The sequence below is a fragment of the Nerophis lumbriciformis genome, linkage group LG05 (genome assembly GCF_033978685.3).
Source record: "Nerophis lumbriciformis linkage group LG05, RoL_Nlum_v2.1, whole genome shotgun sequence".
Classification (NCBI taxonomy): domain Eukaryota; kingdom Metazoa; phylum Chordata; class Actinopteri; order Syngnathiformes; family Syngnathidae; genus Nerophis; species Nerophis lumbriciformis.
This window is the reverse complement of record NC_084552.2, coordinates 35,395,333-35,422,706: the sequence shown is the minus strand read 5'-3', so window position 1 is coordinate 35,422,706 and position 27,374 is coordinate 35,395,333. Positions and strand designations below refer to the sequence as shown.

General features: G+C 39.2%; 1 protein-coding gene across 1 annotated transcript in view; it reads left to right on the top strand.

Moving 5' to 3' along the window:
• The first annotated feature begins 2,775 nt into the window (after nt 1-2,775).
• hmga2 (high mobility group AT-hook 2) overlaps nt 2,776-27,374 on the top strand; it is a 45,452-nt gene continuing 20,853 nt past the window's right edge. The window contains exons 1-3 of the mRNA XM_061959022.2: nt 2,776-3,151; nt 7,089-7,175; nt 9,266-9,316. Of these exons, the coding sequence (XP_061815006.2) occupies nt 3,050-3,151; nt 7,089-7,175; nt 9,266-9,316 (240 nt within the window). The 5' untranslated portion in view covers nt 2,776-3,049. The remainder of the gene's footprint in view (nt 3,152-7,088; nt 7,176-9,265; nt 9,317-27,374) is intronic.

Sequence of the window (27,374 nt, the reverse complement as noted above, 5' to 3'; positions counted from 1 at the left end):
AGCAGGGAGCAAACTCTCAGAGAACGCAAAGGGCCTAGATCTTCCTGCAAAAAGCAGATATGAGCAAAAAATAGATCCCTGTACTTTATAAAAAAAAGATTTGTCAAGTGATATCAAGGGGAGTTCCTAGACATATCAAACTATCTTGTGCTCCAGACATCATTCCTCACCACAAAACAGATGGAAACTTGAAAAAGCATGGAGGTCTTCAACTTCTTTGTGTGTGGCTGGGTTAAAAGTGAGATCAGGACTAAATATGCATAGTATTTGCTTGGGTAAAATTGCATTTAATAATTCATGTGACTTGCGAGGACGCATCCATGTAAACAAACAACGACGACAAGCACCCGACAACTGACATATCCAATTAACAAACTCAATCAATCAATCAATGTTTACTTATATAGCCCTAAATCACGAGTGTCTCAAAAGGCTGCACAAGCCACAACGACATCCTTGGCTCAGATCCCACATCAGGGCAAGAAAAAACTCAACCAAATGGGATGACAATGAGAAACCTTGGAGGGGACCGCAGATGTGGGGACCCCCCCCCGGGCGACCGGTGCAATGGACGTCGAGTGGATCGAGCATAATATTGTGAGAGTCCAGTCCATAGTGGATCTAACATAATAGTGAGAGTCCAGTCCATAGTGGGGCCAGCAGGAGATCATCTTGAGCGGAGACAGGTCAGCAGCGCAGAGAGGTCCCCAACTGATGCACAGATGAGTGGTCCACCCTGGGTCCCGACTCCCGACTTTGGACAGCGAGCGGATCATCTGTGGTCACCGAATCTGTGCCCAAGAATGAGAGGGGGCAGAGAAGAAAAGAAAAACTAACTATTACTGAATCATCACCATATTTGATTTTTGCCATATTGTCATATGTTCACATTTGTGTACAAAATAAACAAGAGGGAAGAAGTCGAAGTACCTTTCCTGACAATGAACACTTGTATTATTGACCCTGACTCTGTGGTTTCTATTTCTTAAAAGTTAAAATACAAACAATACTTCAATGGGAAATACTAAACAGGTAAAATATGTTAAAAATATATCAAACAAGCCTTTAACAAAGTGATCACTACAAACATGTGCGTTCTTCAACTCTTCTCCCTTGGAGTGGAGTGTGTGCCACTTTTCTCGTCGCCTTTCGTAAAATCTTGCACTCTTCCGCTCTTCTTGATTACCTCTCGAGAAACTCTGAAGAGACATTTATCCTTTTCACGATGTGAACGGCTCTTATAGCCGACAACAACGCAAGCAGAAGGCATTTTTCTTCGGGAAAGGCTAAGTAGCGCCGTAACTTTTGCGAACAGAGTTAGCTTGACCACCACACCCATTTAATGAGCCGGACATGACATAATGTAAATCCAAGCAATATAAGGAATAAGCGGTAGAAAATGGATGGATGGATTAAGTAAAATTACAAGCTTTTAAAAAATATATTCACATTTTATTCTCTTAATATTGTGTCTTTTGCCCCTCATAAAAGCATATTTTTCCTCACTATAATATTAAAATAATAATATAAATTTCTTCATATTTAATATGACTTTTTTCATGGCATGAATAATATATAAAAGTGATATATTATACATTTAAAAAAAGAAATACTTGAAACATATTTACATTGCATGTTTTTGTGAATTTCTTTAATTGGTTTTTTTTTCCTATTTTTTTCCATAAAATATGTTTTTTCCTCACAATATTATTTAAAAAATAATATTAATTTCTTCATATTTAATGACTTTTTTCATGGCATGAATAATATATCAAAGTGATATACTATACATTAGGGAAAAAAATACTTGAAACATATTTAAATGATAAATAACAAATGGGTTGTACTTGTATAGCGCTTTTCTACCTTCAAGGTACCGTACTCAAAGCGCTTTGACACTACTTCCACATTTACCCATTCACACACACATTCACACACTGATGGAGGGAGCTGCCATGCAAGGCGCTAACCAGCACCCATCAGGAGCAAGGGTGAAGTGTCTTGCTCAGGACACAACGGACATGACGAGGTTGGTACTAGGTGGGGATTGAACCAGGGACCCTCGGGTCGCGCACGGCCACTCTTCCACTGCGCCACGCCGTCCCTATTTACATTACATTGTTTTGTGAATTTCTTCAATTGTGTTTTTTTCCTATTTTTTTTTCTTCATAAAATATGTTTTTTCCTCACAATAATATTAAAAAAAACAATATTCATTTCTTCTTATTTAATATGACTTTTTTTCATGGTATAATACATCAAATTGATATATTATACATTAAAAAAAAGAAATACTTGAAAAATAATTACATTACATTGTTTTGTGAATTTCTTTAGTTGTGTTTTTTCCCCCTAAAATATCACGTGTCTTCCTCATAATAATAGTAATTTATTCTAATAAATTTCAAGTAACGGTTTTTGTAGAATATTTTTTGCAAACTTCAAGTAAGATTACATTATTTTTAAAATATGTTCACCTTTTTTCCTGTTTATCTTATGCCCTCCCCCCCATAAATGACTTTATTTTGTTCAAATTGCATTTTTTGGATGGAAACTTTATTATTGTAATCCACTGATTTTAGTAATTAGTATGTATAACAACAATGTATCCCATAGCCCTGGTAACAATATGATACAACATTTACATTTAAGACAGTGTCGATCTTATCACGCTCGTATCGACACTGTCTTTGGTATCGATGTTGTCGACTGTTGAATCGACCCGTTCACTCCCACCTCGCTCTGCTTTTTCAGAGTGGACGGTGGATGCTAGTGGTTATGCCCACGCTTCCGAGCTGTGTCGCCCTGCGCCGCGCGGTACGTTGTAGCCGAGTTGAGTCGCTGCTCCTCCGGCGTCGCGGACTCCAAGCTCTCGCTGTCCTCGGCTTCTCCGCTGTGACCTCTCGCTGCTCCACAAGGCGTGCTCGTAAAAAACTCGACCCCCCCCCAACCCCCGCACTAGTGGATAAGAAAACCTTGTCAAAACAGACATTAAAAACACTTTAGTGTGTGGGTGGATTACAAGCGAGGAGCCTCAGTAGCGGGAACCATGAGTGGACGCGGGGACGAGGCCGGCGAGAGCTCCCAGGAGCCCGCAGGGGCCGCGGAGCCCCAGAAGCGGAGGCCGGGGAGACCCAGGAAGATCAAGAAGGTTAGTTTGTACCTCAACTTTGTCACAATAACATCGACTTTTATTGTCATAGAAAGTTGTAAACTGTATTATGAAATTAGGTAAGATTCTTTATTGACCAATTTGACTAATCTATCTTTACATTACATGGACTGAATCTTTTCCCCTATGACAGAAGTTACCAAAGTGCAGCCCGGGCGCCATTTCTGGGCCACAGCTCGTTTTTTTGTGGCCCTTGACACATCAGAAAAATACAACTAATAAGATACATCATTAGATATCAGAATCAGAATAGTTTTATTGCCATTGATTGAGAACAGGTTCACAAACTAGGAATTTTTCTTGGTACAATCGTGCAACATAAAACACATATAACACAGAATAGGCAGTGGCAGGCCGTGCGTTTCCCACCTAGGCCTTCAGTGATCTCCGACTTCAATGATTACCTCTTAAAATACCATCATTTATGATCATTGTTGGAGAAATACTATACAGGAACACATTTACACCCGACTGTGTATTAAATCATATCAACAGTATACAAAACGGGTTATTTTCTGGCGCATTGAAAAATTAATTAAAAGTCATCAGCAATTAAAACATATACCGTAATTTTTTCTGCTTGGTTTATGCAACTTCCGGTCAAAAAAGTTTGATTCAAAGTACCGTATTTTTCGGAGTATAAGTCGCTCCGGAGTATAAGTCGCACCGGCCGAAAATGCATAATAAAGAAGGAACAAAACATATATAAGTCGCACTGGAGTATAAGTCGCATTTTTGGGGGAAATTTATTTGATAAAACCCAACACCAAGAATAGACATTTGAAAGGCAATTTAAAATAAATAAAGAATAGTGAACAACAGACTGAATAAGTGTACGTTATATGAGGCATAAATAACCAACTAAGAACGTGCCTGGTATGTTAACGTAACATATTATGGTAAGAGTCATTCAAATAACTATAACATATAGAACATGCTATACGTTTACCAAACAATCTGTCACTCCTAATCGCTAAATCCCATGAAATGTTATACGTCTAGTCTCTTACGTGAATGAGCTAAATAATATTATTTGATATTTTACGGTAATGTGTTAATAATTTCACACATAAGTCGCTCCTGAGTATAAGTCGCACCCCCGGCCAAACTATGAAAAAAACTGCGACTTATAGTCCGAAAAATACGGTACACACTTCTCAAAGATATATTAACTGCCCTGACCACATGATGGCGACAAATACACATGTAACAATGTTAATTAAATGACAAGCATGACGCACATTAACAACAAGTGTTTACAACTTTTAGTTGTAACAGAACAGCTACTGTCAACAACTTGCGATCTGATTGGCTATCGTAACTGTCTCTCACCTCTATGTGTTCTCAAATTCATCCGCTAACGGCCCCGATGAGTATCCAATCACAGGACACCTAAATGTCATGTTCAACATGAGGCCATCGAGAAGGCCTTACTGACAACAACTCGTGATCTGATTGACTATAGCAACTGTCTATCAACTGTATGTCCCCGTTCACTTACAGTGCACAGACGCCAGTATTGTTGATTCTGAAGGCGTCTGGCATATTTGGTACAGCATGGCAACATAAGCCAGCTGAATTCTGATTTGATACAAACTAAAACTAAAAATATGACATGGAAAAGAATATTAATAATTTTTGATATTTAGGGAAAGTAAATTAAAAAATAATTTTATCTTTAATTATGATCATGATTTCTGGTTATGTTAGGCCAGCAGAGAAGGCCTTGCTGGCCCTGACGGCACACCACTGAGACTAGGTAATAAAAATGAGCTGTAACTGAGCTATCAGATCTTGTTTTTAGATATCACACTTTGTAACCTAATTGTGCACAGGAATAAACACATGTAAAAAGATCATTCATGAATAACAGGGCGCGTCACATGACATTTTAAAGCAAACATATTCCTAACCCCTTCCTGCTCCGTCATTGAAAATAATGTAATGGCAAATATGTCCCGATATTTGTTTCCAGCACCCCCCCCGCAACCCTAAAAGGGACAAGCGGTAGAAAATTGAATAATGGATGGATGTGTACAGTATTGTCCCTGGTGGCGCACAGTGGCAGTACTGTTAAACAGGTGTACTGGGATCAAAACCTAGCTGAAGATGTGCTGGAATCTTATGCACTTGTAGGTTTTACTAATGTTAAACCTGTTATTTTGCACTAAAAACATTTTTATGGAAAATGTTTTGAAATTAAATTGGAAAAAGTAATGAATGACATGGCACTTTATATGAACTTTTACTGGCTGGTAAAAAGTCAATCAATCAATCAATCAATCAAAGTTTATTTATATAGCCTTTAATTACAAGTGTCTCAAAGGGCTGCACAAGTCACAACTACAAAGTATTCTTGGGATGGAATTCCGGCTGGGGATGTGTTAGTAAAATTTGCAAAAATATGTTACCCGCCTCCCGCCTGAATGCAGCTGAGATAGGCTCCAGCGACCCAAAAGGGACAAGCGGTAGAAAATGAATGGAATGGATGTTTTTTTTTGCTTTGTTTTTTCAGCCCGTCGCTGCTTTGTCACTGTTAAGAATATAACGGCAAATTTCCCCTTAAATGTTCCATTGTGGTGTGCTGCTTAGTGCTGGTCTTGTTGGAGTTGTCTCAGGAAGGGTTGGAAATTTATGTTTCACTTACGTTACATTTGTTTTGCAAACACAAAAAAATTATGAACAATTCGTTTCTCATGAATTTGTTTTCGTTCAAAACATCCATCAAATTAAATTCAAGTTTGAATAAAAAAAGTATAAAAATCGTTTGAAGTTAATACACAATTTTTTTTTTTGTAATGGGGACCTCAAAATAAAAAGTCTGTTTTGGGCCCCAAATTAGCCAGGGGCCATGGTCACCTACAACACCAAATTAGGATGTTTTGGTCAGATAACTTTGTAAAAAATGTACATTGCATTGGTTTTAGCTTTTTGATGCAAAACATATATCTAAGTGGCCGCACACGTCCTTTAATTTTTCTCTACTTGTTTTTTTGTTTGGAAAAGCTTTGGAGACCCCAGTCTATGTGAGTCATGGGCGGATGGATATAAATATTGATATCAGTGCCAGTGGTAGGAGCAGTATCAGCCTAATCACAATCTAATAGGATCGATATATACATATATTTTTTTCTGTGTGGTTTATAATGTTAATATTTTTAGATTCATTATATACAGCAGTCTTCTCAAACTGGTACGTGTACCACCAGTGGTATGCCAAATAATCACTTGATTAAAGTAGTGTTTTAATTTCCTATATTCAAACACAGTGTTACTGTTCAAACTGTGTGTATTGTTACAGTGGTCAAAATGTTAAATATACTTGTTAAATAAAACCTCTGCCTTGTATTTAATGAACACTTAGGCCTACTGTATTTTAATGTTGGTCATTGTGGTGGTACTTGGAGAGCCACGTTTTTTCTGAGGTGGTTTGAGAACCACTGATAAATAGCATTGCCAATCTGTTTAGTAGCCTTGTTCAGTAGGACAACTGTTGCAGTATCGTCAACCAAGCTCCATGTTTATGCATGTAAAAAGAGTTATGCATATTTCCAGTCTGGGACATTTAATGGCCAACTTCCATGAGTGGAGTCCCAGACAGCGTGACGTGAAAGTGGTTACATGTGTTTGAAAGAGATGTGATTCACTGGAGTGTCGCTTTCCCGCCCAGCGTTTTGCACAGATTCCACAGGATTCAGCTTAGCTGCAGGCTCTGCATGTTTGCAATGCATGTGGTTCTTATTGGAGCAGGCTTTGTTTTGAAAAGCACAGAATGATAGTATGTGCTTGGGCACATACTTGAAAAGCAGGATTGCCCTGTGTGTGTTTATGGGCATATAGTGAGAAATAGAGGCGACATACCAACATTTTGTTTTCTGTTCTCCACACCCATGCCATGCCCTCCCCTTCCCTTCAGGAGCCCAGTGGAGAGCCCGTCCCCAAGCGCCCAAGGGGACGTCCCAAAGGAAGTAAGAACAAGGGCCCTTCAAAGGCAGCACAGAAGGTGAGGAGTTCCGACACTTGAATGACACAAACATCTGCTTCTTGTCATATTTTTGATTGACAATCCAATATATTGCTTATATTTATGTTACTAAATAGGAGGTAATTCAAATGTTTATGACTTCAAATGCAATACAGTGGTCTTTCTGTATTCAAAAGATCAGGTAAGCTCGATATTGTACGAAAACCAAAGCAACTTTTCCCATGGGAAATAATGGAAGTCCATTTAATCTGTTCCAGACACCCAAATTTTGATATTCGCTCACAATGTTTTTCCGCTCAGCCATATAGTACACAGTACGCACTGATGATTAATTGAATACCGTGTTGTCTTTCCCACATCAAATGTCCCCATTAAAAATGCAGCGTCCCAAGCAGATGAGTCTGCCCGTATTGTGATGAATGATTAGGTAAATCACTAACACAGAAAATACTACTTTGTTTTTAAATAGATTTGCAGGGTTTGTCATTTTTTCAAGTAATTATTTAAATAGGAAATTATTATTTTGACTCACACAATAATTGCCCAGGCTGACATTACACATTATTATTATTTTAATAACACAACACAATTGATTGAAATGTATTGATAAAATAATCATAAGGTATTTTTTACGACAGTAGTACCTCAACTTACAAGCTCAATCGGTTCCATTCGAAACACTCTTATGTTAAATGAAATTCATTTTAATTTTGATTTTAATAATTTTATAGCTCACTCAAAATACCACAATGTTAACATATAACATGAGTTTTAAAAAGAAAAAAACACTTTTTAAAGTTAAAGTTAAAGTTAAAGTACCAATGATTGTCACACACACACTAGGTGTGGCGAGATTATTCTCTGCATTTGACCCATCACCCTTGATCACCCCCTGGGAGGTGAGGGGAGCAGTGGGCAGCAGCGGTGGCCGCGCCCGGGAATCATTTTGGTGATTTAACCCCCAATTCCAACCCTTGATGCTGAGTGCCAAGCAGGGAGGTAATGGGTCCCATTTTTTATAGTCTTTGGTATGACCCGGCCGGGGTTTGAACTCACAACCTACCGATCTCAGGGCGGACACTCTAACCACTAGGCCACTGAGTAGGTTTTAGAGAAGAAATAGAATAGAATGTACTGCACACAAATACAGTAGTTTTATGAACTAATATAATAATGTACAGTGTTTAGAGGCTCTCCTTCGCGTTAACTTTCTCAGTTCCAGGAACATCTAGCACCTCCTCTGTGGGAAATGATCTGCGGCCACCTGATAACCTCTCCACGCAGGAGGGGGGGCAGAGCAGAAAAGAGAGTACTTTATTAGAAGTTCTTAAGATCGAGGGACATTTTATGAAAAATCTCGAATTTGGGGGAAAGTGAGAATATTTGGGAACTGTTAGGAAACCAAATGTCATATCAATACTTTCATAATGGAATGTTTTTAATTGGTTGAGGAATATGATAATTGTGAAACTGAGTCTCATTTGATTGTATTATATAGTAGATTTTGCATGCAGTTGCAATTCGAAGACGTTAGATGGCAGTGGTGTATAGTGTGTTGTCTTAGTCAGGTTGTAGTTTTTGCCATTCATTGAATGTGCCAGTCTTTTCTTTTGTGGAGACCTACAAAGTGTCTAAACTGTAAGTATTGTACTTGTGCTCATTACACACCACCTGTTTGATTGTAACGTGTATCTTAGTTTTAGTTTTCATCTACAATCGTCAAGCTAGCGGATTTTTTTTGTGAAACCTTACTGTACATTCAAGATTTGGACATCATATTCTGCAGTGTGAACATAGCCTGAAAAAAACCCCATTCATTTTTAATAGAATGTTGTCGCAGAAAATGTGGAATGATGAAAATTATGTGAATTTTGTGGAATGAGCTGAATGTTTTGATGTTGTAATGAGTTGAATCCATTGATAAATGTGGAAAAATTATATTGCAAATTGTTAAAATGCTTTAATTCGCAATAGCCTCCAGAAATCTTAGACATTTGCGTCGACATAGAAAATACATTTGAATGTGCGCTGATGGGACACATTCTTTACCACTTTTACCACATCTTATGGTGTTCCTTATAAAGTGTTCTCCGTCTCTGTGTTTACAGAAAGCTGAAGCAACCGGGGAGAAAAGACCAAGGGGGCGACCCAGGAAATGGGTAAGTCATCAATTATTTCAAGGAATTTAACTTGTTCAAAGTTTTGAAATGTCATTTCTGTTGTCGGCATGCATTCTCCTACGGCAGATAGCAGTTCCTCTTTGAGACCCTTAGTAAAATTCCGATATTCGTGTAGACCTTGATTGCAACACTGGCATAGCATGCGGACGCAGTACTCTGCGTACACTGTAATTTATATTAGTCTAAAAATAACAAAACATTGATCCTCTTTTTACCGGTGATGTTTGTGACCGATATGTCTCCCCTAGGGTAAGTATGGAGACATATCGGTATCTCATTGAATCTGAGGGGGACATGTCCACTCGGTCCTTAGTGGCTTCTGGACCCATCCAAACTGATTAGTAACACAAAGAAAAAAGAAAAACCATGATCCGAACAACACACGCGGTTTCTTTTTTTGTAAACCGTCCCACTTTTACTCTGTATGCAAGCAGTCTGGCCCCGCCTCCACCCACAGATACTAAGCGAGTGGATGACTGACAAGAAGGTTCACGTCGTATATTTCTAACCCCTCTGCAGGAAGCGACAGAGGAACAAATACACAAGGACATCTCAATTTAATTTATCCTTTGATGAGTTACCTCCACCAAGAGTTTATCTATTTGCTGAGGTTTGTACATCTGTCTATTTGGTAATTAGTAATATAACTCAGAAAATAATAGGCAGATTTTAATTTAATCTTCAGGAAATGTCATAACATTGATAAGTAACAAGTGATATGATTTTAGGGGTGTCCTGATCACTGTCTTGATTTATTTATTTATTTATTTATTTATTTTTTAAGATTCCTTGCTATTGAGAGATAGGCCTGGCTTTGGTCTGTGTGCTTTTCTAGTTTACCCGGCAGTGTGAATTTGCCTAAGAAGATCCCCCACCCCCTTCCCTTAATGTTATCAGTTAAAGAAAATGTTTACTCTCCTACTCTGAGCACAGGAAAACTGAAATAATGCTTGTGACAGCTTGAAGGTCTCTGTTTATCAGCAGCCATGTGACAGACATGATTGATAGCGCTAGGAAATGGAGCCGGAGGTGCCACCAGGAAGGGTGTGCGGGGATGGACTGTTTGCATGTTCACTCAAGTCCACACACAAATGTATACGTTGTCCTCGCTGCTCTGGTCTGTAGGTTTTGTGGGGCTCAAAGTGGCAGCTTTATATTACAATAGGGCTGGAAAGTGTGACATCTTAAACCCAATGCCCTGTGGGTCTTGCGGGTCTCTGAGTAGCTTATTTACATGACTGAATGCAAGAATCTGTGCTAAAGTTTTGTTCTCCAAGTTCAAAACATGGCGCGAACGTGCCATGCATCATAAACCGCCGCAATCGTTGTCATGATCGCTTCAGGAAAAAAAAAAAAAGTGCATAATGTGAGATTTTTTTACATTTCCAGCGTGAAAGCTAAAATCAAAGAACTCGGGTTAGTGTGCTAATTAGGAGACGGCGAACAGCCTGGATAGCAGCCGTGAGACGATCAAACATGACTTTTAACGCCATCACTTACCGGCATTTTCAGACTTGTAAGTTGATTTGTGGGATGAATAAAAGTCTATCCTATCCTATGCTAGCTGCGGGCTCCAAACAACGTACAATATTTTGGGAAAAAAGCATGCAGTCTGTTAACTTCTAGTCATGGGTAAGCACGAAAATAAATTAATATTATTTTCGGAGAAGTAGCGCAGTGAAAGTTTTTAAGACTAATAATGGGCTTGTTTTTTTTTCTGGGAAACTTGCTTATGAAATGAAGCTGGGCAGCCTCACTCCATCTCCAACACACAAGAGATGAAAGCCGTAGATTATGTGCAATTTGAATGGAGGGCAATGAGCCTTAACAGAATTTGCATTCTGAAATTCTTCAGCGGTATAAAAACTGACTCCATTGACGAAATATAGACAAGTTTGACTTCGACAGTGACGGCAGCTTACTCAAATCTCTTGTCCATTAGATGTGCTCATATGGATCAATTTAACCAATTGAACCTATTTTTTGAGGTAGCAAGCCTTTGGAAAAGGGAAGAGTTTGTCTCGGTACGGTCCCTTGATTTTTTAAAAATGTTGTATGAGTTTGCTGCTCTCTCACACTATACTGCGGGTACAGTACAGCCATGTAAACAAAAGCTTTGGCCGGCAAAAATGGCTACAACTGTCCCACAATGCATTGCGAAATCACATACCCTTTCGAGCCCTATGTTCGTAATCTGTAAATGTTCCACTCACAGCAAATGGCAAGCATAAAAATCCATACATCCATCCATTTTCTACCGCTTGTCCCTTTTGGGTTCGCGGGGGGTCGCTGGAGCCTATCTCAGCTGCATTCGGGCGGAAGGCGGCGTACACCATGGACAAGTCGCCACCTCATCACAGGGCCAACACAGATAGACAGACAACATTCACACTCACATTCACACACTAGGGCCAATTTAGTGTTGCCAATCAACCTATCCCCAGGTGCATGTCTTTGGAGGTGGGAGGAAGCCGGAGTACCCGGAGGGAACCCACGCAGTCACGGGGAGAACATGCAAACTCCACACTTTAATAGTTGTAAGTCACATTGTTGTTTTGGTAGCACTGTGTGCCTAATAGATTTTTGCCTAGCCGAATATGTGGAAAATATGCACATCTGAAAAAAATGATGAAAATATACAGCTGTGGTCAGTATGTAAGACACTTACTTGACAATAGTCAACGTAACAGGGTTTTGGTGCAAGAGAGTTCACTCTGTGCATCGCTATCAGCACCTGAGCTCATTTATTCAATAGCAGAACATGTGAACCCCCTTGTTCACAATCTTTGTCTCAGTTTCGGAGGCAGGACCGCTAGCTTACTAGCTTCAGCACATAAGATGCATCAAGAGAGCTTCTGAGTCACTACTCGCTAGTGAGAAGCACCGCAGGGTTACCAAATGAGGAGGAATAGATATGATGGCAAAGCCAAATGTGGGGCTATTTCGGCTTCAAATAAAATGAGCAAGAGAAATTCATCAAACGAGCGAGCGTGCAGAATTTGTTGGAAATTGATAAGAACATCAAGAAAAAAACACTGGACCCATTTTTTCCAGCTGCGGAAAAAAACTGCATTTTAAAAATATTTAATATTTATTGAGATTCAGAGTCCATTTTATTTGTATTGTTTGTTTACTTGTTTGGGATAGGTAAAAGTTATTGGCCGTCCATTTGCAATGGTAAAAGATACTAATGAGAACAGTTTATTGCGTTTAAATGGGTTACTGGCATTATTATATATTATGATTACAGATTAATTTGGTCTTCAATGCTGACAACAACATGGTTTTTTAGCAATAATGTGTGGGACAATATCACATACAGAAAACTTTGTTTTTGGTCCAGGCCTAGGAATGGCAAGGGGTTAACTCACCTCATACGCCACAAATTACATAATTGCATAGACAAATATACATATTTCCTTAAATTAAAAAGGGGCTTTTGTTAGCGAGACATCCGCACCAAATCAGTTCCTCAACCCAGCTGCAAGGCCACCACCACTGAACCCTTGGACTGAACTGATAAAAACTAGTTGAAGTTTGCCGCAGTGTTTTCTTTGTAGTGTTGTCAGCCGGGGCCCGCATTTCTCAGGTACACACACCTACGCTTCGACACCCACACACTGGCCTCCATATCAACTACACACGGACCGCCATTCAAACCTGTCGGCCCTTTAATGACGATATGGTCTCTCTGGCTGCAGTCTTCTCATCACGCATTAAATGCTTTTTGCAGTACTGAAGTTAAAATCGTTGAATTTGTGTAACTATTAGTTGTTTTTCATATTTTATTTTAGAGTATCACTGAAAAAAAAATATTATTGTTTTGTTTCTTGTTTGTAAAGTAATGGTCTAGAAATGAATGATTCATTTATGATAAGCAGGAGGATTTAGCATATTTGATGCACTCAATTTTTCAAAACGCAGTGGATTTACAAAGTTAATTGGTTCTTGAACAGGGTGTTTAATTGGAAAGTTTGTATATTGAAGCAAATTTCTCCAAAAGAAACAAAGTAAATATAAATAATTATTTTATCCTCTACAAAAGTCCATATTTTAGCAAACGTTTGTACACTTTTGAGCACAATAGTGCTACACAGTACTCTATATCAAACAAATATTACAAGAGGGTGATGGATCAATTTTCTATTTAATAACAAAGTCAAAACAACAACCACTAACCTCATTTTCAACCACCCTGCCGACATGCACATGCACTGACACTTTTATTTTGGCAGCCAACAGTTTTGACTCTCACATATGATAAAGGTCCCCAATTATGCAAAATTTACTTTTTAAAGATAACAGCAATATGTCTCCCTAGAAAACAAAATATCTGCCTCACTTTTGAGAAAAGACAGTTAGGACATGTGGGGTTTTCATGATGTCAAAAAGGGAAAAAAATTATAGACATGAGCAGTGTTCGTAAAAACGGCATTACATAACAACACAACTATATGCTGTTATTGACAACGCGTGGACTATGGATTGTTCATTTTCCCGAGATGCAAGTAAAGTTGGTTCGGACATGGCTTGGAGGTAAATACATTTTTTTTTTTACACTAAAAAAAGAGCAAACAAAAGGCGCAAGTACAAACTTGGCTAATGAAACAAAATACTAGCACAAAGGCAAAAACTATGGACATGAAATAAAACTCGCTAACTGTGACATGAACAAACAAAACTTATGTGGCATGGCATGAAGCATAACTATGAACAGGCATGAATATCACAAGTAGTAAGGGTACAGAAGTAAACAGAGTTAAGATAGTTAATGTCGCCAGGCCGACCAACAGACAATCACAAGCTTAAATAACACAGACATGATTAACAACAGGTGCGTGAGTGAAAACGTGAAGCAGGTGGAACTAATGGGTTGATATGGTGACCAAACAGGAACTAAAAAGAGTCCAAAAACCAAAACAGCACATGGCCAAACAAAACATGATCACAGACATGACAGTTATGTAACGCGTAATAACATGTAATTTGATTAATTACTTTTATGTACGTTATAATGTACGTTATAATGCCGTTACCGATACGTTTTATATAACGTTACAAGATTGCTTTAGAATCCCAGCAATTTGACTGTAGCGTGTAGCATGTGGCAGACACGCACGCATGCTACTGCTACTACTACGGGAGAATAATGAACATTCAGTAAAGTGACAGTCATCATCAATAATAATCCTAGTATACCCCGTTTCTGGACAAGGAGAGACACAGCTAATGAAACACGTTCACGTTTTTGGGGCGGTATTGCGCAGTGGGTAGAGTGGCCAAGCCAGAAACCTGAGGGTCGCAGGTTCGCTCCCCGCCTCTTGACATCCAAATCGCTGCTGTTGTGTCCTTGGGCAGGACACTTCACCCTTGCCCCCGGTGCCACTCACACTGGTGAATGAATGATGAATGAATGATAGGTGGTGGTCGGAGGGGCCGTAGGCGCAAACTGGCAGCCTCGCTTCCGTCAGTCTACCCCCGGGCAGCTGTGGCTACAAATGTAGCTTACCACCACCAGGTGTGAATGAATGATGGGTTCCCACTACTCTGGGAGCGCTTTGAGTATCTAATCATTGAAAAGCGCAATATAAAATCTAACCCATTATTATTATTATTATTATTATTATTATTATTATTATTATGTGCTTTATTAACTATCAGTGAGGATGATGACCACATTGATGATTTCCCAAGAGGGCTTTTTTTAAAAGCACTGAAAACAATTCTAAATTCCAGCATCAAACCTAGATTTACACATTTTCATACATTGTTATTAAACATTTGAGACTTGTTGACAAATATATGAAATAATAAGAACATAGGACCTTAGGACATAGGACATTAGACGTAGAAGGTTTTTTTGTTTAACAGCAATATGCAGTATACATTCACACATTGTGTGGCCATACAATACTATAGTCTTAAACACAAAGGCAAAACAAAAATGTAGCCTTTGTCTCATGAATTCTCATGAGTTGAATCATGCATGAACATGAATGCAGATTGTGGTGCAAGGCACAAATGTGTTGGCACTGATGTCCAGATTAGTCGTAGGCGGATTGCTGTCTAAAAATGAGTCATGGGACTTGGCAAATAAGGAGAAGCAAACTGAAGATGACTCTATAAAGCAAGTTTTATCATAAAGAAATATGATATTTTGTTAACTTTATTGAATAAAAGTTGACCTATGCCAGGAATGTCCAAACTTTTACCAATGAGGGCTGCAAACTGAAAAATCAAATCGGCCATTTTGATATTTTTCATTTTCAAAACCCTTACACTATGTATATATTTTTTAACCTTTAGAGCTCCCCTCAAGTTTGGTCCCAGGGAGCCGGAAGGGTCTCAGTTATACAAATGTTAAAAATAAGTAACATATTATTATTATTTATTTATTGCCAATGTTAAAATCTCTAGCTCAACTTCAGCTCAACCTGTCGATATACATTTAAGCCAATAAATTAAGTTTTTGCCATAAAGTCTTTAAGTGTCCCTCACCTGAACAGCATCTACTAAAAGCTGTGGCAAAAAACGTGCTATGATTGGTTTTTTTGATACGGGCCGTTCATATTAATGCGCATACAGTTCAATACAGTGCAGTTAAAATGACGGATTTTGCACAGTGCTAGATTCCATCAATCCGTAAGCACCAGACTTAAGGGACATACAAATATAAAAATCAACCATTAGAACCATACCACACCATAACACAATAATATAGATATAATAATATATATCCTTGCTATACATCAGTATTAGATTCCAAGACTACTAAAGAAGAATGGTGAAAACTAAATAATGGACCCTGCTGTAAAAAAACAAAAATAAAAACACTATTCTTGAAACTAATTGTTCACTTTTTGTTTCCCAAATCTTCAGTTAAAATCCAACATACATGGTCTTATATGCAAATTAGATGTTATGCAAATTACATTATGATGTCACACTGTCAACACTTGCCCAGTTTGCAGTCCTTTGGGAAACACTTTATTTATGTATTTATTGACAGACATAATTTTGTATTACATTATTGTTTCTTTTGGTAATATCAGAGTCCGTTCTGCAAAAAGGTCATCCCTAGAAGCACACAGCTTATGGAAAGGGACCCACAGTTAAAATATACATCAACATATAATATACAAAATACAGTACAATGCATTTCATTTCAAAATCTACCCACCAAACACTGTAATCATTTTATCACTGTTAATGTGTTCCCAGCCTGACTGTTGTGAATTTTTTTTAAATCTAATATTGTTATAGCTACAGCATACAAATAAAAATTTGTTCATAGTCTTCAAATTACGTCTTTTAAAATAACGAGAGCCCTGTAGACATGAAATAACACCCTTTAGTCACCTTTACAATTATTTTATCCAATATAGTAATGCTGCCTGACGCTGAGCCAATCAGTGGCCATGATACTGAAGAGCTCCGATTGGTTGGGTCTCATCTAGTGGCCAATAATAATAATAATAATAGATTTTATTTGTAAAAAGCACTTTACATTGAGTAAACAACATCAAAGTAGTAACTGTAGTATTGATATTTTTGGTCGTTTTGTAATCTGATGCTCACTGCTCCCCTCACCTCCCAGGGGGTGATCAAGGGTGATGGGTCAAATGCAGAGAATCATTTAGCCACACTGAGTGTGTGTGTGACAATCATTGGTACTTTAACTTTAACTTTTTAATTCAGGCCACAAATATGATGAATATGCTTAAAAAAAATCTAACAAATTTTACATAAAGTTTTTGGCATTAAGAAACAATTAAAGGCATACAAAATACAATATTGTACTGACAAAACATGCAGTTACTCAACATCACGTCTCGTCAAAGCATCTTCCTCCTGGAAATTGTTGAGTGAATTGATTTGTGATACAGCGCCCTCTGCTGGATTTATTAGCTGAAGTACACTTTTTTCCCCTGCAGAAAGCGCTCTCAAACCACTCTGTTTAAGTTACCATTAAAAAAGATAATAATTATTTACAATTTAAAGCAGAGCGAAAATATGGGTGAGCAAATGCAGCCCGATAAATAAGCGCAGTTCTACTGTATTTAGGGCTTGAGAGGTTTTACCAATACAAATATGTCATTGTATTGTAAAAACTGTGAGTCTCGGTTGCTGGTGTGTTGCTTTATTGTTGCGTTTCCTAAAAGTAATAACCATGTGGTGAAAGTTAGAGGATGATTGTGTCTTGGCGCACCCTTGGACATGGGAAATGAGTCAGACAATTTCTCTTCCGTGCACCATGACCTACAGCCGAGTGTATTCTGCGTGAGGACAGGCCTCTAACAAGGCATGCCAAGTAGGAAATGCGCCGTTATGTACAATATTTGTCTGCTTTCTCCTCGCCGCTCCATCCTCTCCACGTACCACTTCCTTCCACACACAGCTGCCTCTTTGTGCTCGATTCTCCGCAGTCCCATCTGAAGTTACTCACACCCAGGACACGCTCACACACACTCGTACCCATCTCCCCTTTTTCTGTGACCAACACAAACCCTCAATGGAGGCTACTGTGAGACTAATAGTGACCACATGCAACTCTGCGGAAAGGACCGTCTGAATGGGAGAGGAAGCACTTTGGTGCAAGCGTGTGTGAGAGGAGGGGAAAGCTTCCGAAGTGCTTGGTACACAATGTTCCAATTAGGGATGTAACGATATGAACATTTCGTATCATGGTTATTGTGACTAAAATAATCACAGATATCTTTATTATTTAGATATTGTTAAACCCATCCATCCATCCATTCATTTTCTACAGCTTGTAAACATGCTCAAAAATACTTACACACACTCGGAAATCTTGTGACCAAGTTTTTATTTAAAAAAACCCCACTAAACTAGGCGCACTGTTAGAAAACACTATTTAGCATGTTTTGTGTTTCCTATGCTTCTCTGGTTGTGGTTTAATCCCAGTGATTTTATCTGTTTTAATGGCTAAGCTTTTATTGTTTAAAATATTGGTCTGTACTGTAGCACTTTAAGATTTATGGTAACACTTTAGTATGGGGAACATATTCACCATTAATTAGTTACTTATTAACATGTAAATTAGTAACATATTGGCTCTTAATTAGTCATTATTAGGTACTTATTAATGCCTTATTCTGCATGGCCTTATTCAACAACCTGTAAGCCATTATCTAAGAGTCTTCCCTCAATAACCTTAGAATTATTGCTTATTAGTACCCCTAACCCTAACCCTTACAGTATATGTTCCCCTAGTGTCCAAATAACTCTAAATTAAGTCTTTGTTACCTAGAATATGTTCCCCATACTAAAGTGTTACCAGATTTATTTAAATGCGTTAAAAATAAAATGTATCTTTAGTATTTATAGTTTCTGCCTATTTATTGTTTGTGCCTTTAATCGCTGATTTGCAATTTATTTGATAATGGCATGTATGATTTCACCGTATTCTTTTTTCAGTGCCTCTGAACATCACATTTAATGCTTTTTAATGCAATTTAAGGCCTTAGTTCAATTTATTTTAATGACCCGTGTAAACCCTGATATCCTCTGAGTATAGAAAGATCACTTAGGGCTGGGAGAAATGGCTGAAAACTTTATTACGATATATATTTTTATATTGATCAATATCGGTAGTTATTGATATTTTTATGACTTACTCAAGCCTGCCAATAAATACAGTACCGGTAATACAATTTCCAACTTACCAAGGGTGCTATTTATCAGTTGAGAAGGTCTCTGGTAAAATATTTGCAGTACATTTAAAGGTAGTTGCAGTTTTGAGACACTAGATGGCAATAGTGTATAAGCTTTTTAACACTACACAGAGTAGTTTGGGAAGCTACTCATTGAACTGTCACATTGGAAGTGTCAGGATGTTGCCACACCATCTGCATTAAAACCAACAAAACTAAAGACAAGTTTTTGTTATTGAGTTGATATATCAAGTTATTACCGTTTCTCTTTTCACTCCATGCAGAGATTCCACAGCGAGACAGAAAAACAACGCAACCAAACTTGGTAGTTGATACTGTTAGCGTGTCACTCACATTGCTCAGTGAAACTTTCTGTTTCCGGTTTAGCTGGGTTCCTAGAGCGCGAGTGACTTCATGCAACAAATCTCGCTTTATAATTTCTTGTTTCTTCTGACCAAAAAAGTTTAAATATCGAATGTTTTATCGAACGCAATTCATATTGATATCGATTTATGATCACCCTGTACTAAGAAAGCACAGCTTTTAGGTTCAATGTGCATAATTGAATAGCTTTGTTTCTCAGACAACAATGTGTCTGAGATGTTGGTTTGTTGTTTCTTAATGGGGGAACACGTTATTGTCTCTTGTTTTCATGTTAGCATTAAAGCTAACGAGCTGGCGCCAGTCAGTCTGTGAGTTTATCAAAATGCAGTTATTATCAACCACAGTTTTACAATCATTTAAATTTAATGCGGTAATACTAATCGTCGCGAGTATTGCCACGGTTCATCATTAATACTGTTCATTGTTACATCCCTCATTCTCCTTATGTCTCTGGCTAAAATCACAAGTAAATGTGCAAGGGATGTCTGGTTTCGGTTGCGTTGACAACCACTTATGTCAACGTGAGTAAACCTATCAGAGTGATTCCACTGCAATAACTACAACTTTCCAAAAGAGCAACTACTTCGGCTACCTGTTATAGTCCAATGTCCAATCATGCTCCTCCCTAAAAAATCTGAAATAAAATAAGTGGAGTTTTCAAGTAGAATTTGATCATACAATTTCTCAATACAGTTAGCTCTCTCCTTTATTCCCCAATTCCACAAGATATATATGTCAGACAATAAAAGTGGGTGGAAAAAACGTTTTGTGATTGGAATTCACCGACACCCATTGCTGGACAGGTGATGTAACCATGTTAATGAACTGCCCTGTTTAGTCACACAGGGGCTGTTTGTGCTTGGAGACTAGTACCTCTTCATGTCAACGTGTGCATCAGTGGGCTGTTCAGTGCTGCACACTATATCAATGCTTGGCAGGATTTTTTTTACTTTTAAATGAGTCACAAACAGCAAACTGAAAGACCAAAACAATGTACGGCAGATGTTCACAGAACTATCACGATTCATTCAGTCACCGTGCTGAGTGCAATTTCATGAGAGATGACACTATCTTACACAACAAATTACAATTAGACTACAAGAATGTAAACATATTGGTTGTGTCTCACTGTGAATACACTCCAACAAGCATACTGTGTACAGTGGAACCTCGATTTACAAACATAATTAGTGTTTGAACAGGGTTCGTAAATACATACGTTTGTATTTTGAAGCAAATTTCTTCATAAGAAACAATGTAAACATGAATAATAGGTTTCAGCATCGACACAAGTCCATATTTTAGCCAGGTTGCTACAATGATTAGGAATAAATAAATAAAAAATCCACTTTACCTTGTTGGTTAATCTTCTTTGTGTTCAGAGGAAGGAAGTAGGAAGTGGGAAAGGCAGTGTCAACAACGCTCTGGATTCTTCTTAAATGTTTCAAACCACACATTGCTCCTCCATTGTTTTTTGGACTCATAATGAGTTAGCAAAACTAAAAAAATCACTCAAAGTAGCAATTAGCACTAATTCCTCTGTACTTCAGTACAGAGGAATTTCGATTTACAAACCCCTGAATCCTGAGGGCATGAATTTTCAAAAAGTAAAAAGTACCTGCTCAAGCCGGCATTCATGGTCGACTGATTTTGTCGGCATGAAATTTGATATCCAAATTTTATGAAAAATCAATCCGTTATATGCTCAAACGGAGAACAAAACCCATCTGTCTGATCAAAAATGAGTCCATGGTCCTTATGTCTGTGGCGAAAGTCGCAAGTAAAAATGCAAGTAACATAAGCAACTTCCCACTAATGAAGAACAAGAAATACATATATTATTCTTTCTCCTTAACTTAATTTATGGGTAGCTGCATTAAAATGTGGATATTGTAGAAAAAAACAACAACAATGTTATATGTCCTGTTGCATTTAGGGTACACATACATTGGGTAATTTCATCTGTACCAAAATTGGGATTGTACTGGGGCCAAGGGCGTGTTTTGCCCTGAAGTACGGATCAGAGCACTCTCGCTAGTCAAACTAACCGGGCTTTAGGTTTAACTCGGTGGATTATCTCTCATGAGTCCAGTTCTGTCTCACAAATTTGTTTTACGTTAGACTTACATTGGTCTTATGCACTTTGGATGGGGTACAGTACACTTTAGTTATTTTTATGCGCTTCTCTGGGAGGGGGAGAGAAGGAGTCCAGTGATCTCAAACACACACACACACACACACACACACACACACACACACACACACACACACACACACACACACACACACACACACACACACACACACACACACACACACGCATACGCACACACAAAGGAGTTTTGGAGTGTGTATAAGTTGGTCCGACCCTTTGCCTCATTCCCTACATTCTCCACCCCCCACCTTTTTTTTTAGTTTTGGCTGTGAAGGGCTGAATTCCAACCACTAGAGACCTTTGTTCCGACTGGGAGTTCGTAGAGGACCTCCCCACAGACTAACCCCCCAAATTCCCCCCTCAAGCTCCTACCGATTTCTCCTGCTGCTGCCTCTAGAACAGTTTAATCGTTCCATTCTGCAACGTAACAGCGCAGAAAGATGCATCATTAAGTTTGCAAGAGCAGCGATAGACACGCAGCAAACCTTCACATTGTTTGAACCATCAGACTCATGCATATATTAATAATAGTATATTCATTTAGCCCAGATAATGTAAACTCATTAGTATTTACTTTTGCTACCAAGTTGTAATGATACACTGGAACTCTCTTCTGTCAATACCTTTGAACTGGCTGACTGACATCGACATAAGCGGTTGCTGACATACAATATGTACGAAACCGAAACTAGTCACTGTTTGCAAATGGCACAAAGCTTTCGCACATACACAAATCTTTATTCTGGTAGCTAACAACCTAAAATAAAAAAAAAATAGGTACTTTTTGTCAGTTGTGGTAAAATCCAGGTTAATTCTGCCATGCTTTTATTCTGAAGCTTCATGTGCATCAAACAGGAAGCCACTGTGTGCAGGTAGTGTTAATTTCCGTTGTAGTTATTTATTCAGTTATTTCCCCCTGACTAAAATAAGACAATACGTATTTAATATAAATGCATGTTGATTTAAACAATTACAAAATTAATTAACAATTTAGTCTACAAATACAAACAAATATGGACAGAGACGAAATCCAGTCATATTTTATTTTGTCTTTAGACGGGTGAAACAAGTAAGGAATCTATCTAATCAGAGAGGGGATCCAATCAGGCACAGTGTTTTTTATTATTCAGTGGTAAAACAAAACTATATTAGGGATGTAACAATAAAACGGTAATAATGGTGACCGTTGTAAAACTACCGAAGATTAGTATCACCCTTTTAAATTAAAGTTATTGAAAAACTGAGCTTGACAACTACACTTTGATAAACTCACGGACTGACTGCGGCCAGCTTGCTAGCTTAAATGCTAACATAAAAACAAGCGACATTAACGTCTTTCCCCATTTCAAACAACATACCCCAATCTAAACATTGCTGTCTGAGCAACTAAGATATTCAATTGTGCACATTTAACCTAAAGGCTGTGCTCTGTTGGAACGGAGTGATCGTTCTATATTTAGAGGATTACGAGATGGAGCTGTTTTTACGGTGTGTTCAACGGTCAGCTAAACAGAATAGGACACCACAACGCCCGCCAGAAATAACACATAATTATACTAGATGTAATTTGTTACGCATTTTTCATTTAAATAACTCTTAAAGTGCTACAGTACAAACCAATATTTTAAAACAATACAATTTTAGCCATTAAAACAGATGAAACACTAAGACTAAATCACTATCAGTGAAGCATAAGAAACACAAGAAAAATTTAATAAATAGTGGGTTTTCTAACATTGTGTCTATTTATTTGAATTAGGTTTAAAAAATAACTTGGTCAAAAGATTTCAATGTGTATAAGTACTTTTTGAGCACATTCAACAATACCGCGATAATAATGATAACTGTAATAATTTTGGTCACAATAATTGTGATAGGAAATTCTGCAGAAGGCTGCAATATATATTGCAATATAGATTTTAGTTGGTATAAAGTTAAAGTTAAAGTACCAATGATTGTTACACACACACTAGGTGTGGTGAAATTATTCTCTGCATTTGACCCATTACCCTTGATCACCCCCTGGGAGGTGAGGAGAGCAGTGGGCTGCAGCAGTGGCCGCACCTGGGAATCATTTTTGGTGATTCAACCCCTAATTCCAACCCTTGATGCTGAGTGCCAAGCAGGGAGGTAATGTATAGCGGCCCATCCCTAATTTGTTGTGTTAGAATCCAGTTTAATACTGTCTTTTTTTATTTTGAAGCTTACTTTGCACCGGACAGGAAGTTACTTTTTGCAGGTTTTGATGCTTTGTAACTATACAGTAGTTTTGTTGCTGTTGTCGTTTCAAACTACTTAGCATGTTGACATGGACTAGAATGGGTTTCAATTAGGGCTGGGCGATATGGCCTTTTATTAATATCTCGATATTTTTAGGCCATGTCACGATACACGATATATATCTCAATATTTTGCCTTAGCCTTGAATGAACACTTGATGCACATAATCACAGCAGTATGATAAATAAAATGGTAAATTAAAAAATAAATAACAAATAAACATTGATTGATGATTCAATGTGTCTACATTAAAGCATTCTTCTTCATACTGCATTAATTTATGCTACTTTTAAACTTTCATGCAGAGAGGGAAACCACAATTAAGTCAATTTACCAAAACTGTATTTATTAAACAGTTATTAAGCAGTGGCAAAAACATTCATGTCATTTCAAAACAGAAAGTGCAAGATTGTCAGAGACATTTTAAAACAAGCTGTTAGTGCACTTTTGTGCATGATGTCATGAAGATGACATATCAAAACAACACTAAATTAAAGTGCACTTTTTGTACAGAATGCAACTACAATAGTTTAAAACAAATAAAGTGCACTTTTGTGCATGATGTCACACAAGATATTTCAATAACTGTCAAATAAAAATGAGCTGCATAGTAGGAAATCAAATAGTGTATGTGCTTCACTATGTGGTAGGTTCCTGCGGACGTTATCTCCTTCTGTTGTTGACACATTTTTTCATACGGTGTTGATGTGGAAATGGTTGCTTGGGCATTTTGCGGGTATGACACCGAACGGAGATGTTGACATGCAGAGTTTCAAGCACTCTTCATTCTCTAACGGGTGACTTTTCAAATGATGCTACAAATTAGCAGTAATGCTACTTTATGTAACAACGCTTTTGCCGCATACTTGTCCGACATCTTCCCGCTTGAAGCCAAACCACCGCCAGACGATGGACCCCGTGCTGTTTTTCTTGGGAATTAATTATTCCTTCTTCATTTGTTACCAGATTCGCACCTTCTTTCTCTCGTATTACCACTGGCACCACTCCGCTAGCATCACAGCTAATGTTACCCATGCTGCTACCTCTCTGCTCAGCGAGGGCGTATGGCGTGACAGTTTGTAAAGTATGTAAGAAGGTGCGCTTGTTTTACGTCTCTGTGAGAAGGAGAGACAAGAAAGAGTGAAGAAGAGCCTGTAGTGTAATGCCCGCAGCTAAAAGCAACTGCGTGAGAACGTATACTTGAATATCACGATGTAGTCATTTTCTATATCGCACAGAGACAAACCCGCGATATATCGAGTATATTCGATATATTGTCCCGCCCTGGTTTCAATAGACTTGATGAGTTGGTCGATGTAGACGGGTTGTCGATCTAAATTATGCCGGATCCACTGTAGTTGTTTAACAAAATCTAAATATAAAGATCTAGCAGTGCATTTGAAGAGTTTTACACAGGAAGCTCCACAGCTGTGTATGGGTGTCTTGTTTTTTTTCCCTCTCCCTCACAATGCTGTTTTTTTTTTCAATTCCTCAAAATAGATGCTGACTTTCTTGAGGCATGAAGTGTTGAGTGTAATCTGGCAAATAAAATGGATGAGTTGTCGATGCTTGCCGCTAGTCAGAAAGAATATCGTGAGTGTAGCCTAATGTGTTTTACTGAGACGTGGCTGCACGACGATGTTTCGGATTGTAACGTCTCTATAAACGGGTTTCAAACGGTGTGCGCTGACCGGGACCAACGGCAAGCGGAAAGGAGGGGGGCTTGCTTTGTTTATTAATAAGAAATATTGTCATCCCGGTCATATCACAATAAAAGAGCGCCACTGTGACCTGAATATAAAGATGTTAGCTGTAGGACTCAGACCATATTATTTGCCCAGGCAGATTCCGCATGTTATCGTGATGGCAGTTTACATCCTCTGCTAACGCTGCAGCTGCCAGTGACGTCATCCACAGCTCGATAGCCAGACTATAAACCATGCACCCGGAAGCTCTCATCCTCATATCGGGGGGTTTTAACCATGTTACTATGGACAAATCACTACCCAACTTCACTCAGTATGTCAGCTGCCACACCAGAGGAAATAAGATCCTGGACCTGCTGTACGCAAACATCAAGGATGCGTATAGCTCCATACCACTACCAGAGCTGGGCCGGTCAGACCACAACCTTGTTTACCTCAACCCCTGTTATGTGCCTCTGGTCAAAAGACAGCTTGTGACCAAAAAAACTGTGAGAAGGTGGTCAGAAGGGGTCCAATAGAGACACTACTGGGCTGTTTTGAGGTAACTGACTGGCAAGTGCTCATGGAGCCTCATGCAGAGGACATTGACGGGCTCGCAGAGTGCATCACAGACTATATCAACTTCTGTGTTGACTCAAATGTACCATCAAGGACGGTCACCTGCTACCCAAACAACAAGCCATGGGTGACCAAGGACATCAAAGCCCTACTGAATGAGAAGAAGAGGGCATTCAATGTTGGTAACAGGGAGGAGGTGAAAAGAGTTCAGGGGCTGCTGAAGGCCAAACTCAGCGAGGCCAAGGAGAACTACAGGAGGATGCTGGAAGGGAAGCTGAAGGACAACAACATGAAGGCGTTTTGGAGAGGTATGCAGACCATCACCGGCCTCAAACCGTCTGGGGGTAGGGGGGTGGACGGAGACAAAGAGAGGGCAGATGAGCTAAACGAGTTCTTTAACAGGTTTGACACAGTGGCTCCGACAATCTCCTGCCCCCCCCCCCCCCCCCCCCCCGAGACATGCCAGCCGGCCCCCTGACAACTTCAGCGAACCAATCCATCCCCTTCTCCCCTCCTCACAGGCCCCCAACTCCAATGACTACCTCCCCCCACTTAACACCTCACCCTCAGCTTGATGAACCCCCCCTCCCCCAATCACCTGAGACCCCCAGGTGAATGCACAGCTAAATAAGTTACACACAGGCAAGGCCGCGGGTCCTGACGGTGTAAGCCCCAGGGTGCTCAAAGCCTGCGCCCCACAGCTGTGTGGTGTGCTCCAGCACATCTTCAACATGAGCCTTAGGCTGCAGAAAGTCCCCACACTGTGGAAAACCTCATGCGTGGTGCCCATGCCCAAGTGCACGCGACCTAGCACGTCGAAGGATTACAGGCCGGTGGCTCTAACCTCCCATATCATGAAGACCATGGAGAGGTTGGTCCTGGAACAACTCCGCCCTACAGTCGAGCCCCACCTGGACCCACTCCAATTCGCCCACCAGCCCCGACTGGGAGTGGAGGACGCAATCATCTACCTGCTGAACCGAGCCCACACCCACCTAGACAAGCCTGCGAGCAGTGTGAGGGTCATGTTTTTTGACTTCTCGAGTGCTTTCGATACCATACGGCCTATGCTGCTGGGTGTGAAGTTTGAGACGATGCAGGTGAAGGCCCCCTTGGTGTCCTGGGTTGTTGATTACCTGACTGACAGACCACAGTACGTGCGACTGCAGGACTGTGTGTCTGACAGGCTGGTCAGCAACACCGGGGCCCCGCAGGGCACAGTCCTCACCCCCTTCCTCTTCACCATCTACACCACAGTTTTCCACTATCACTCAGACTCC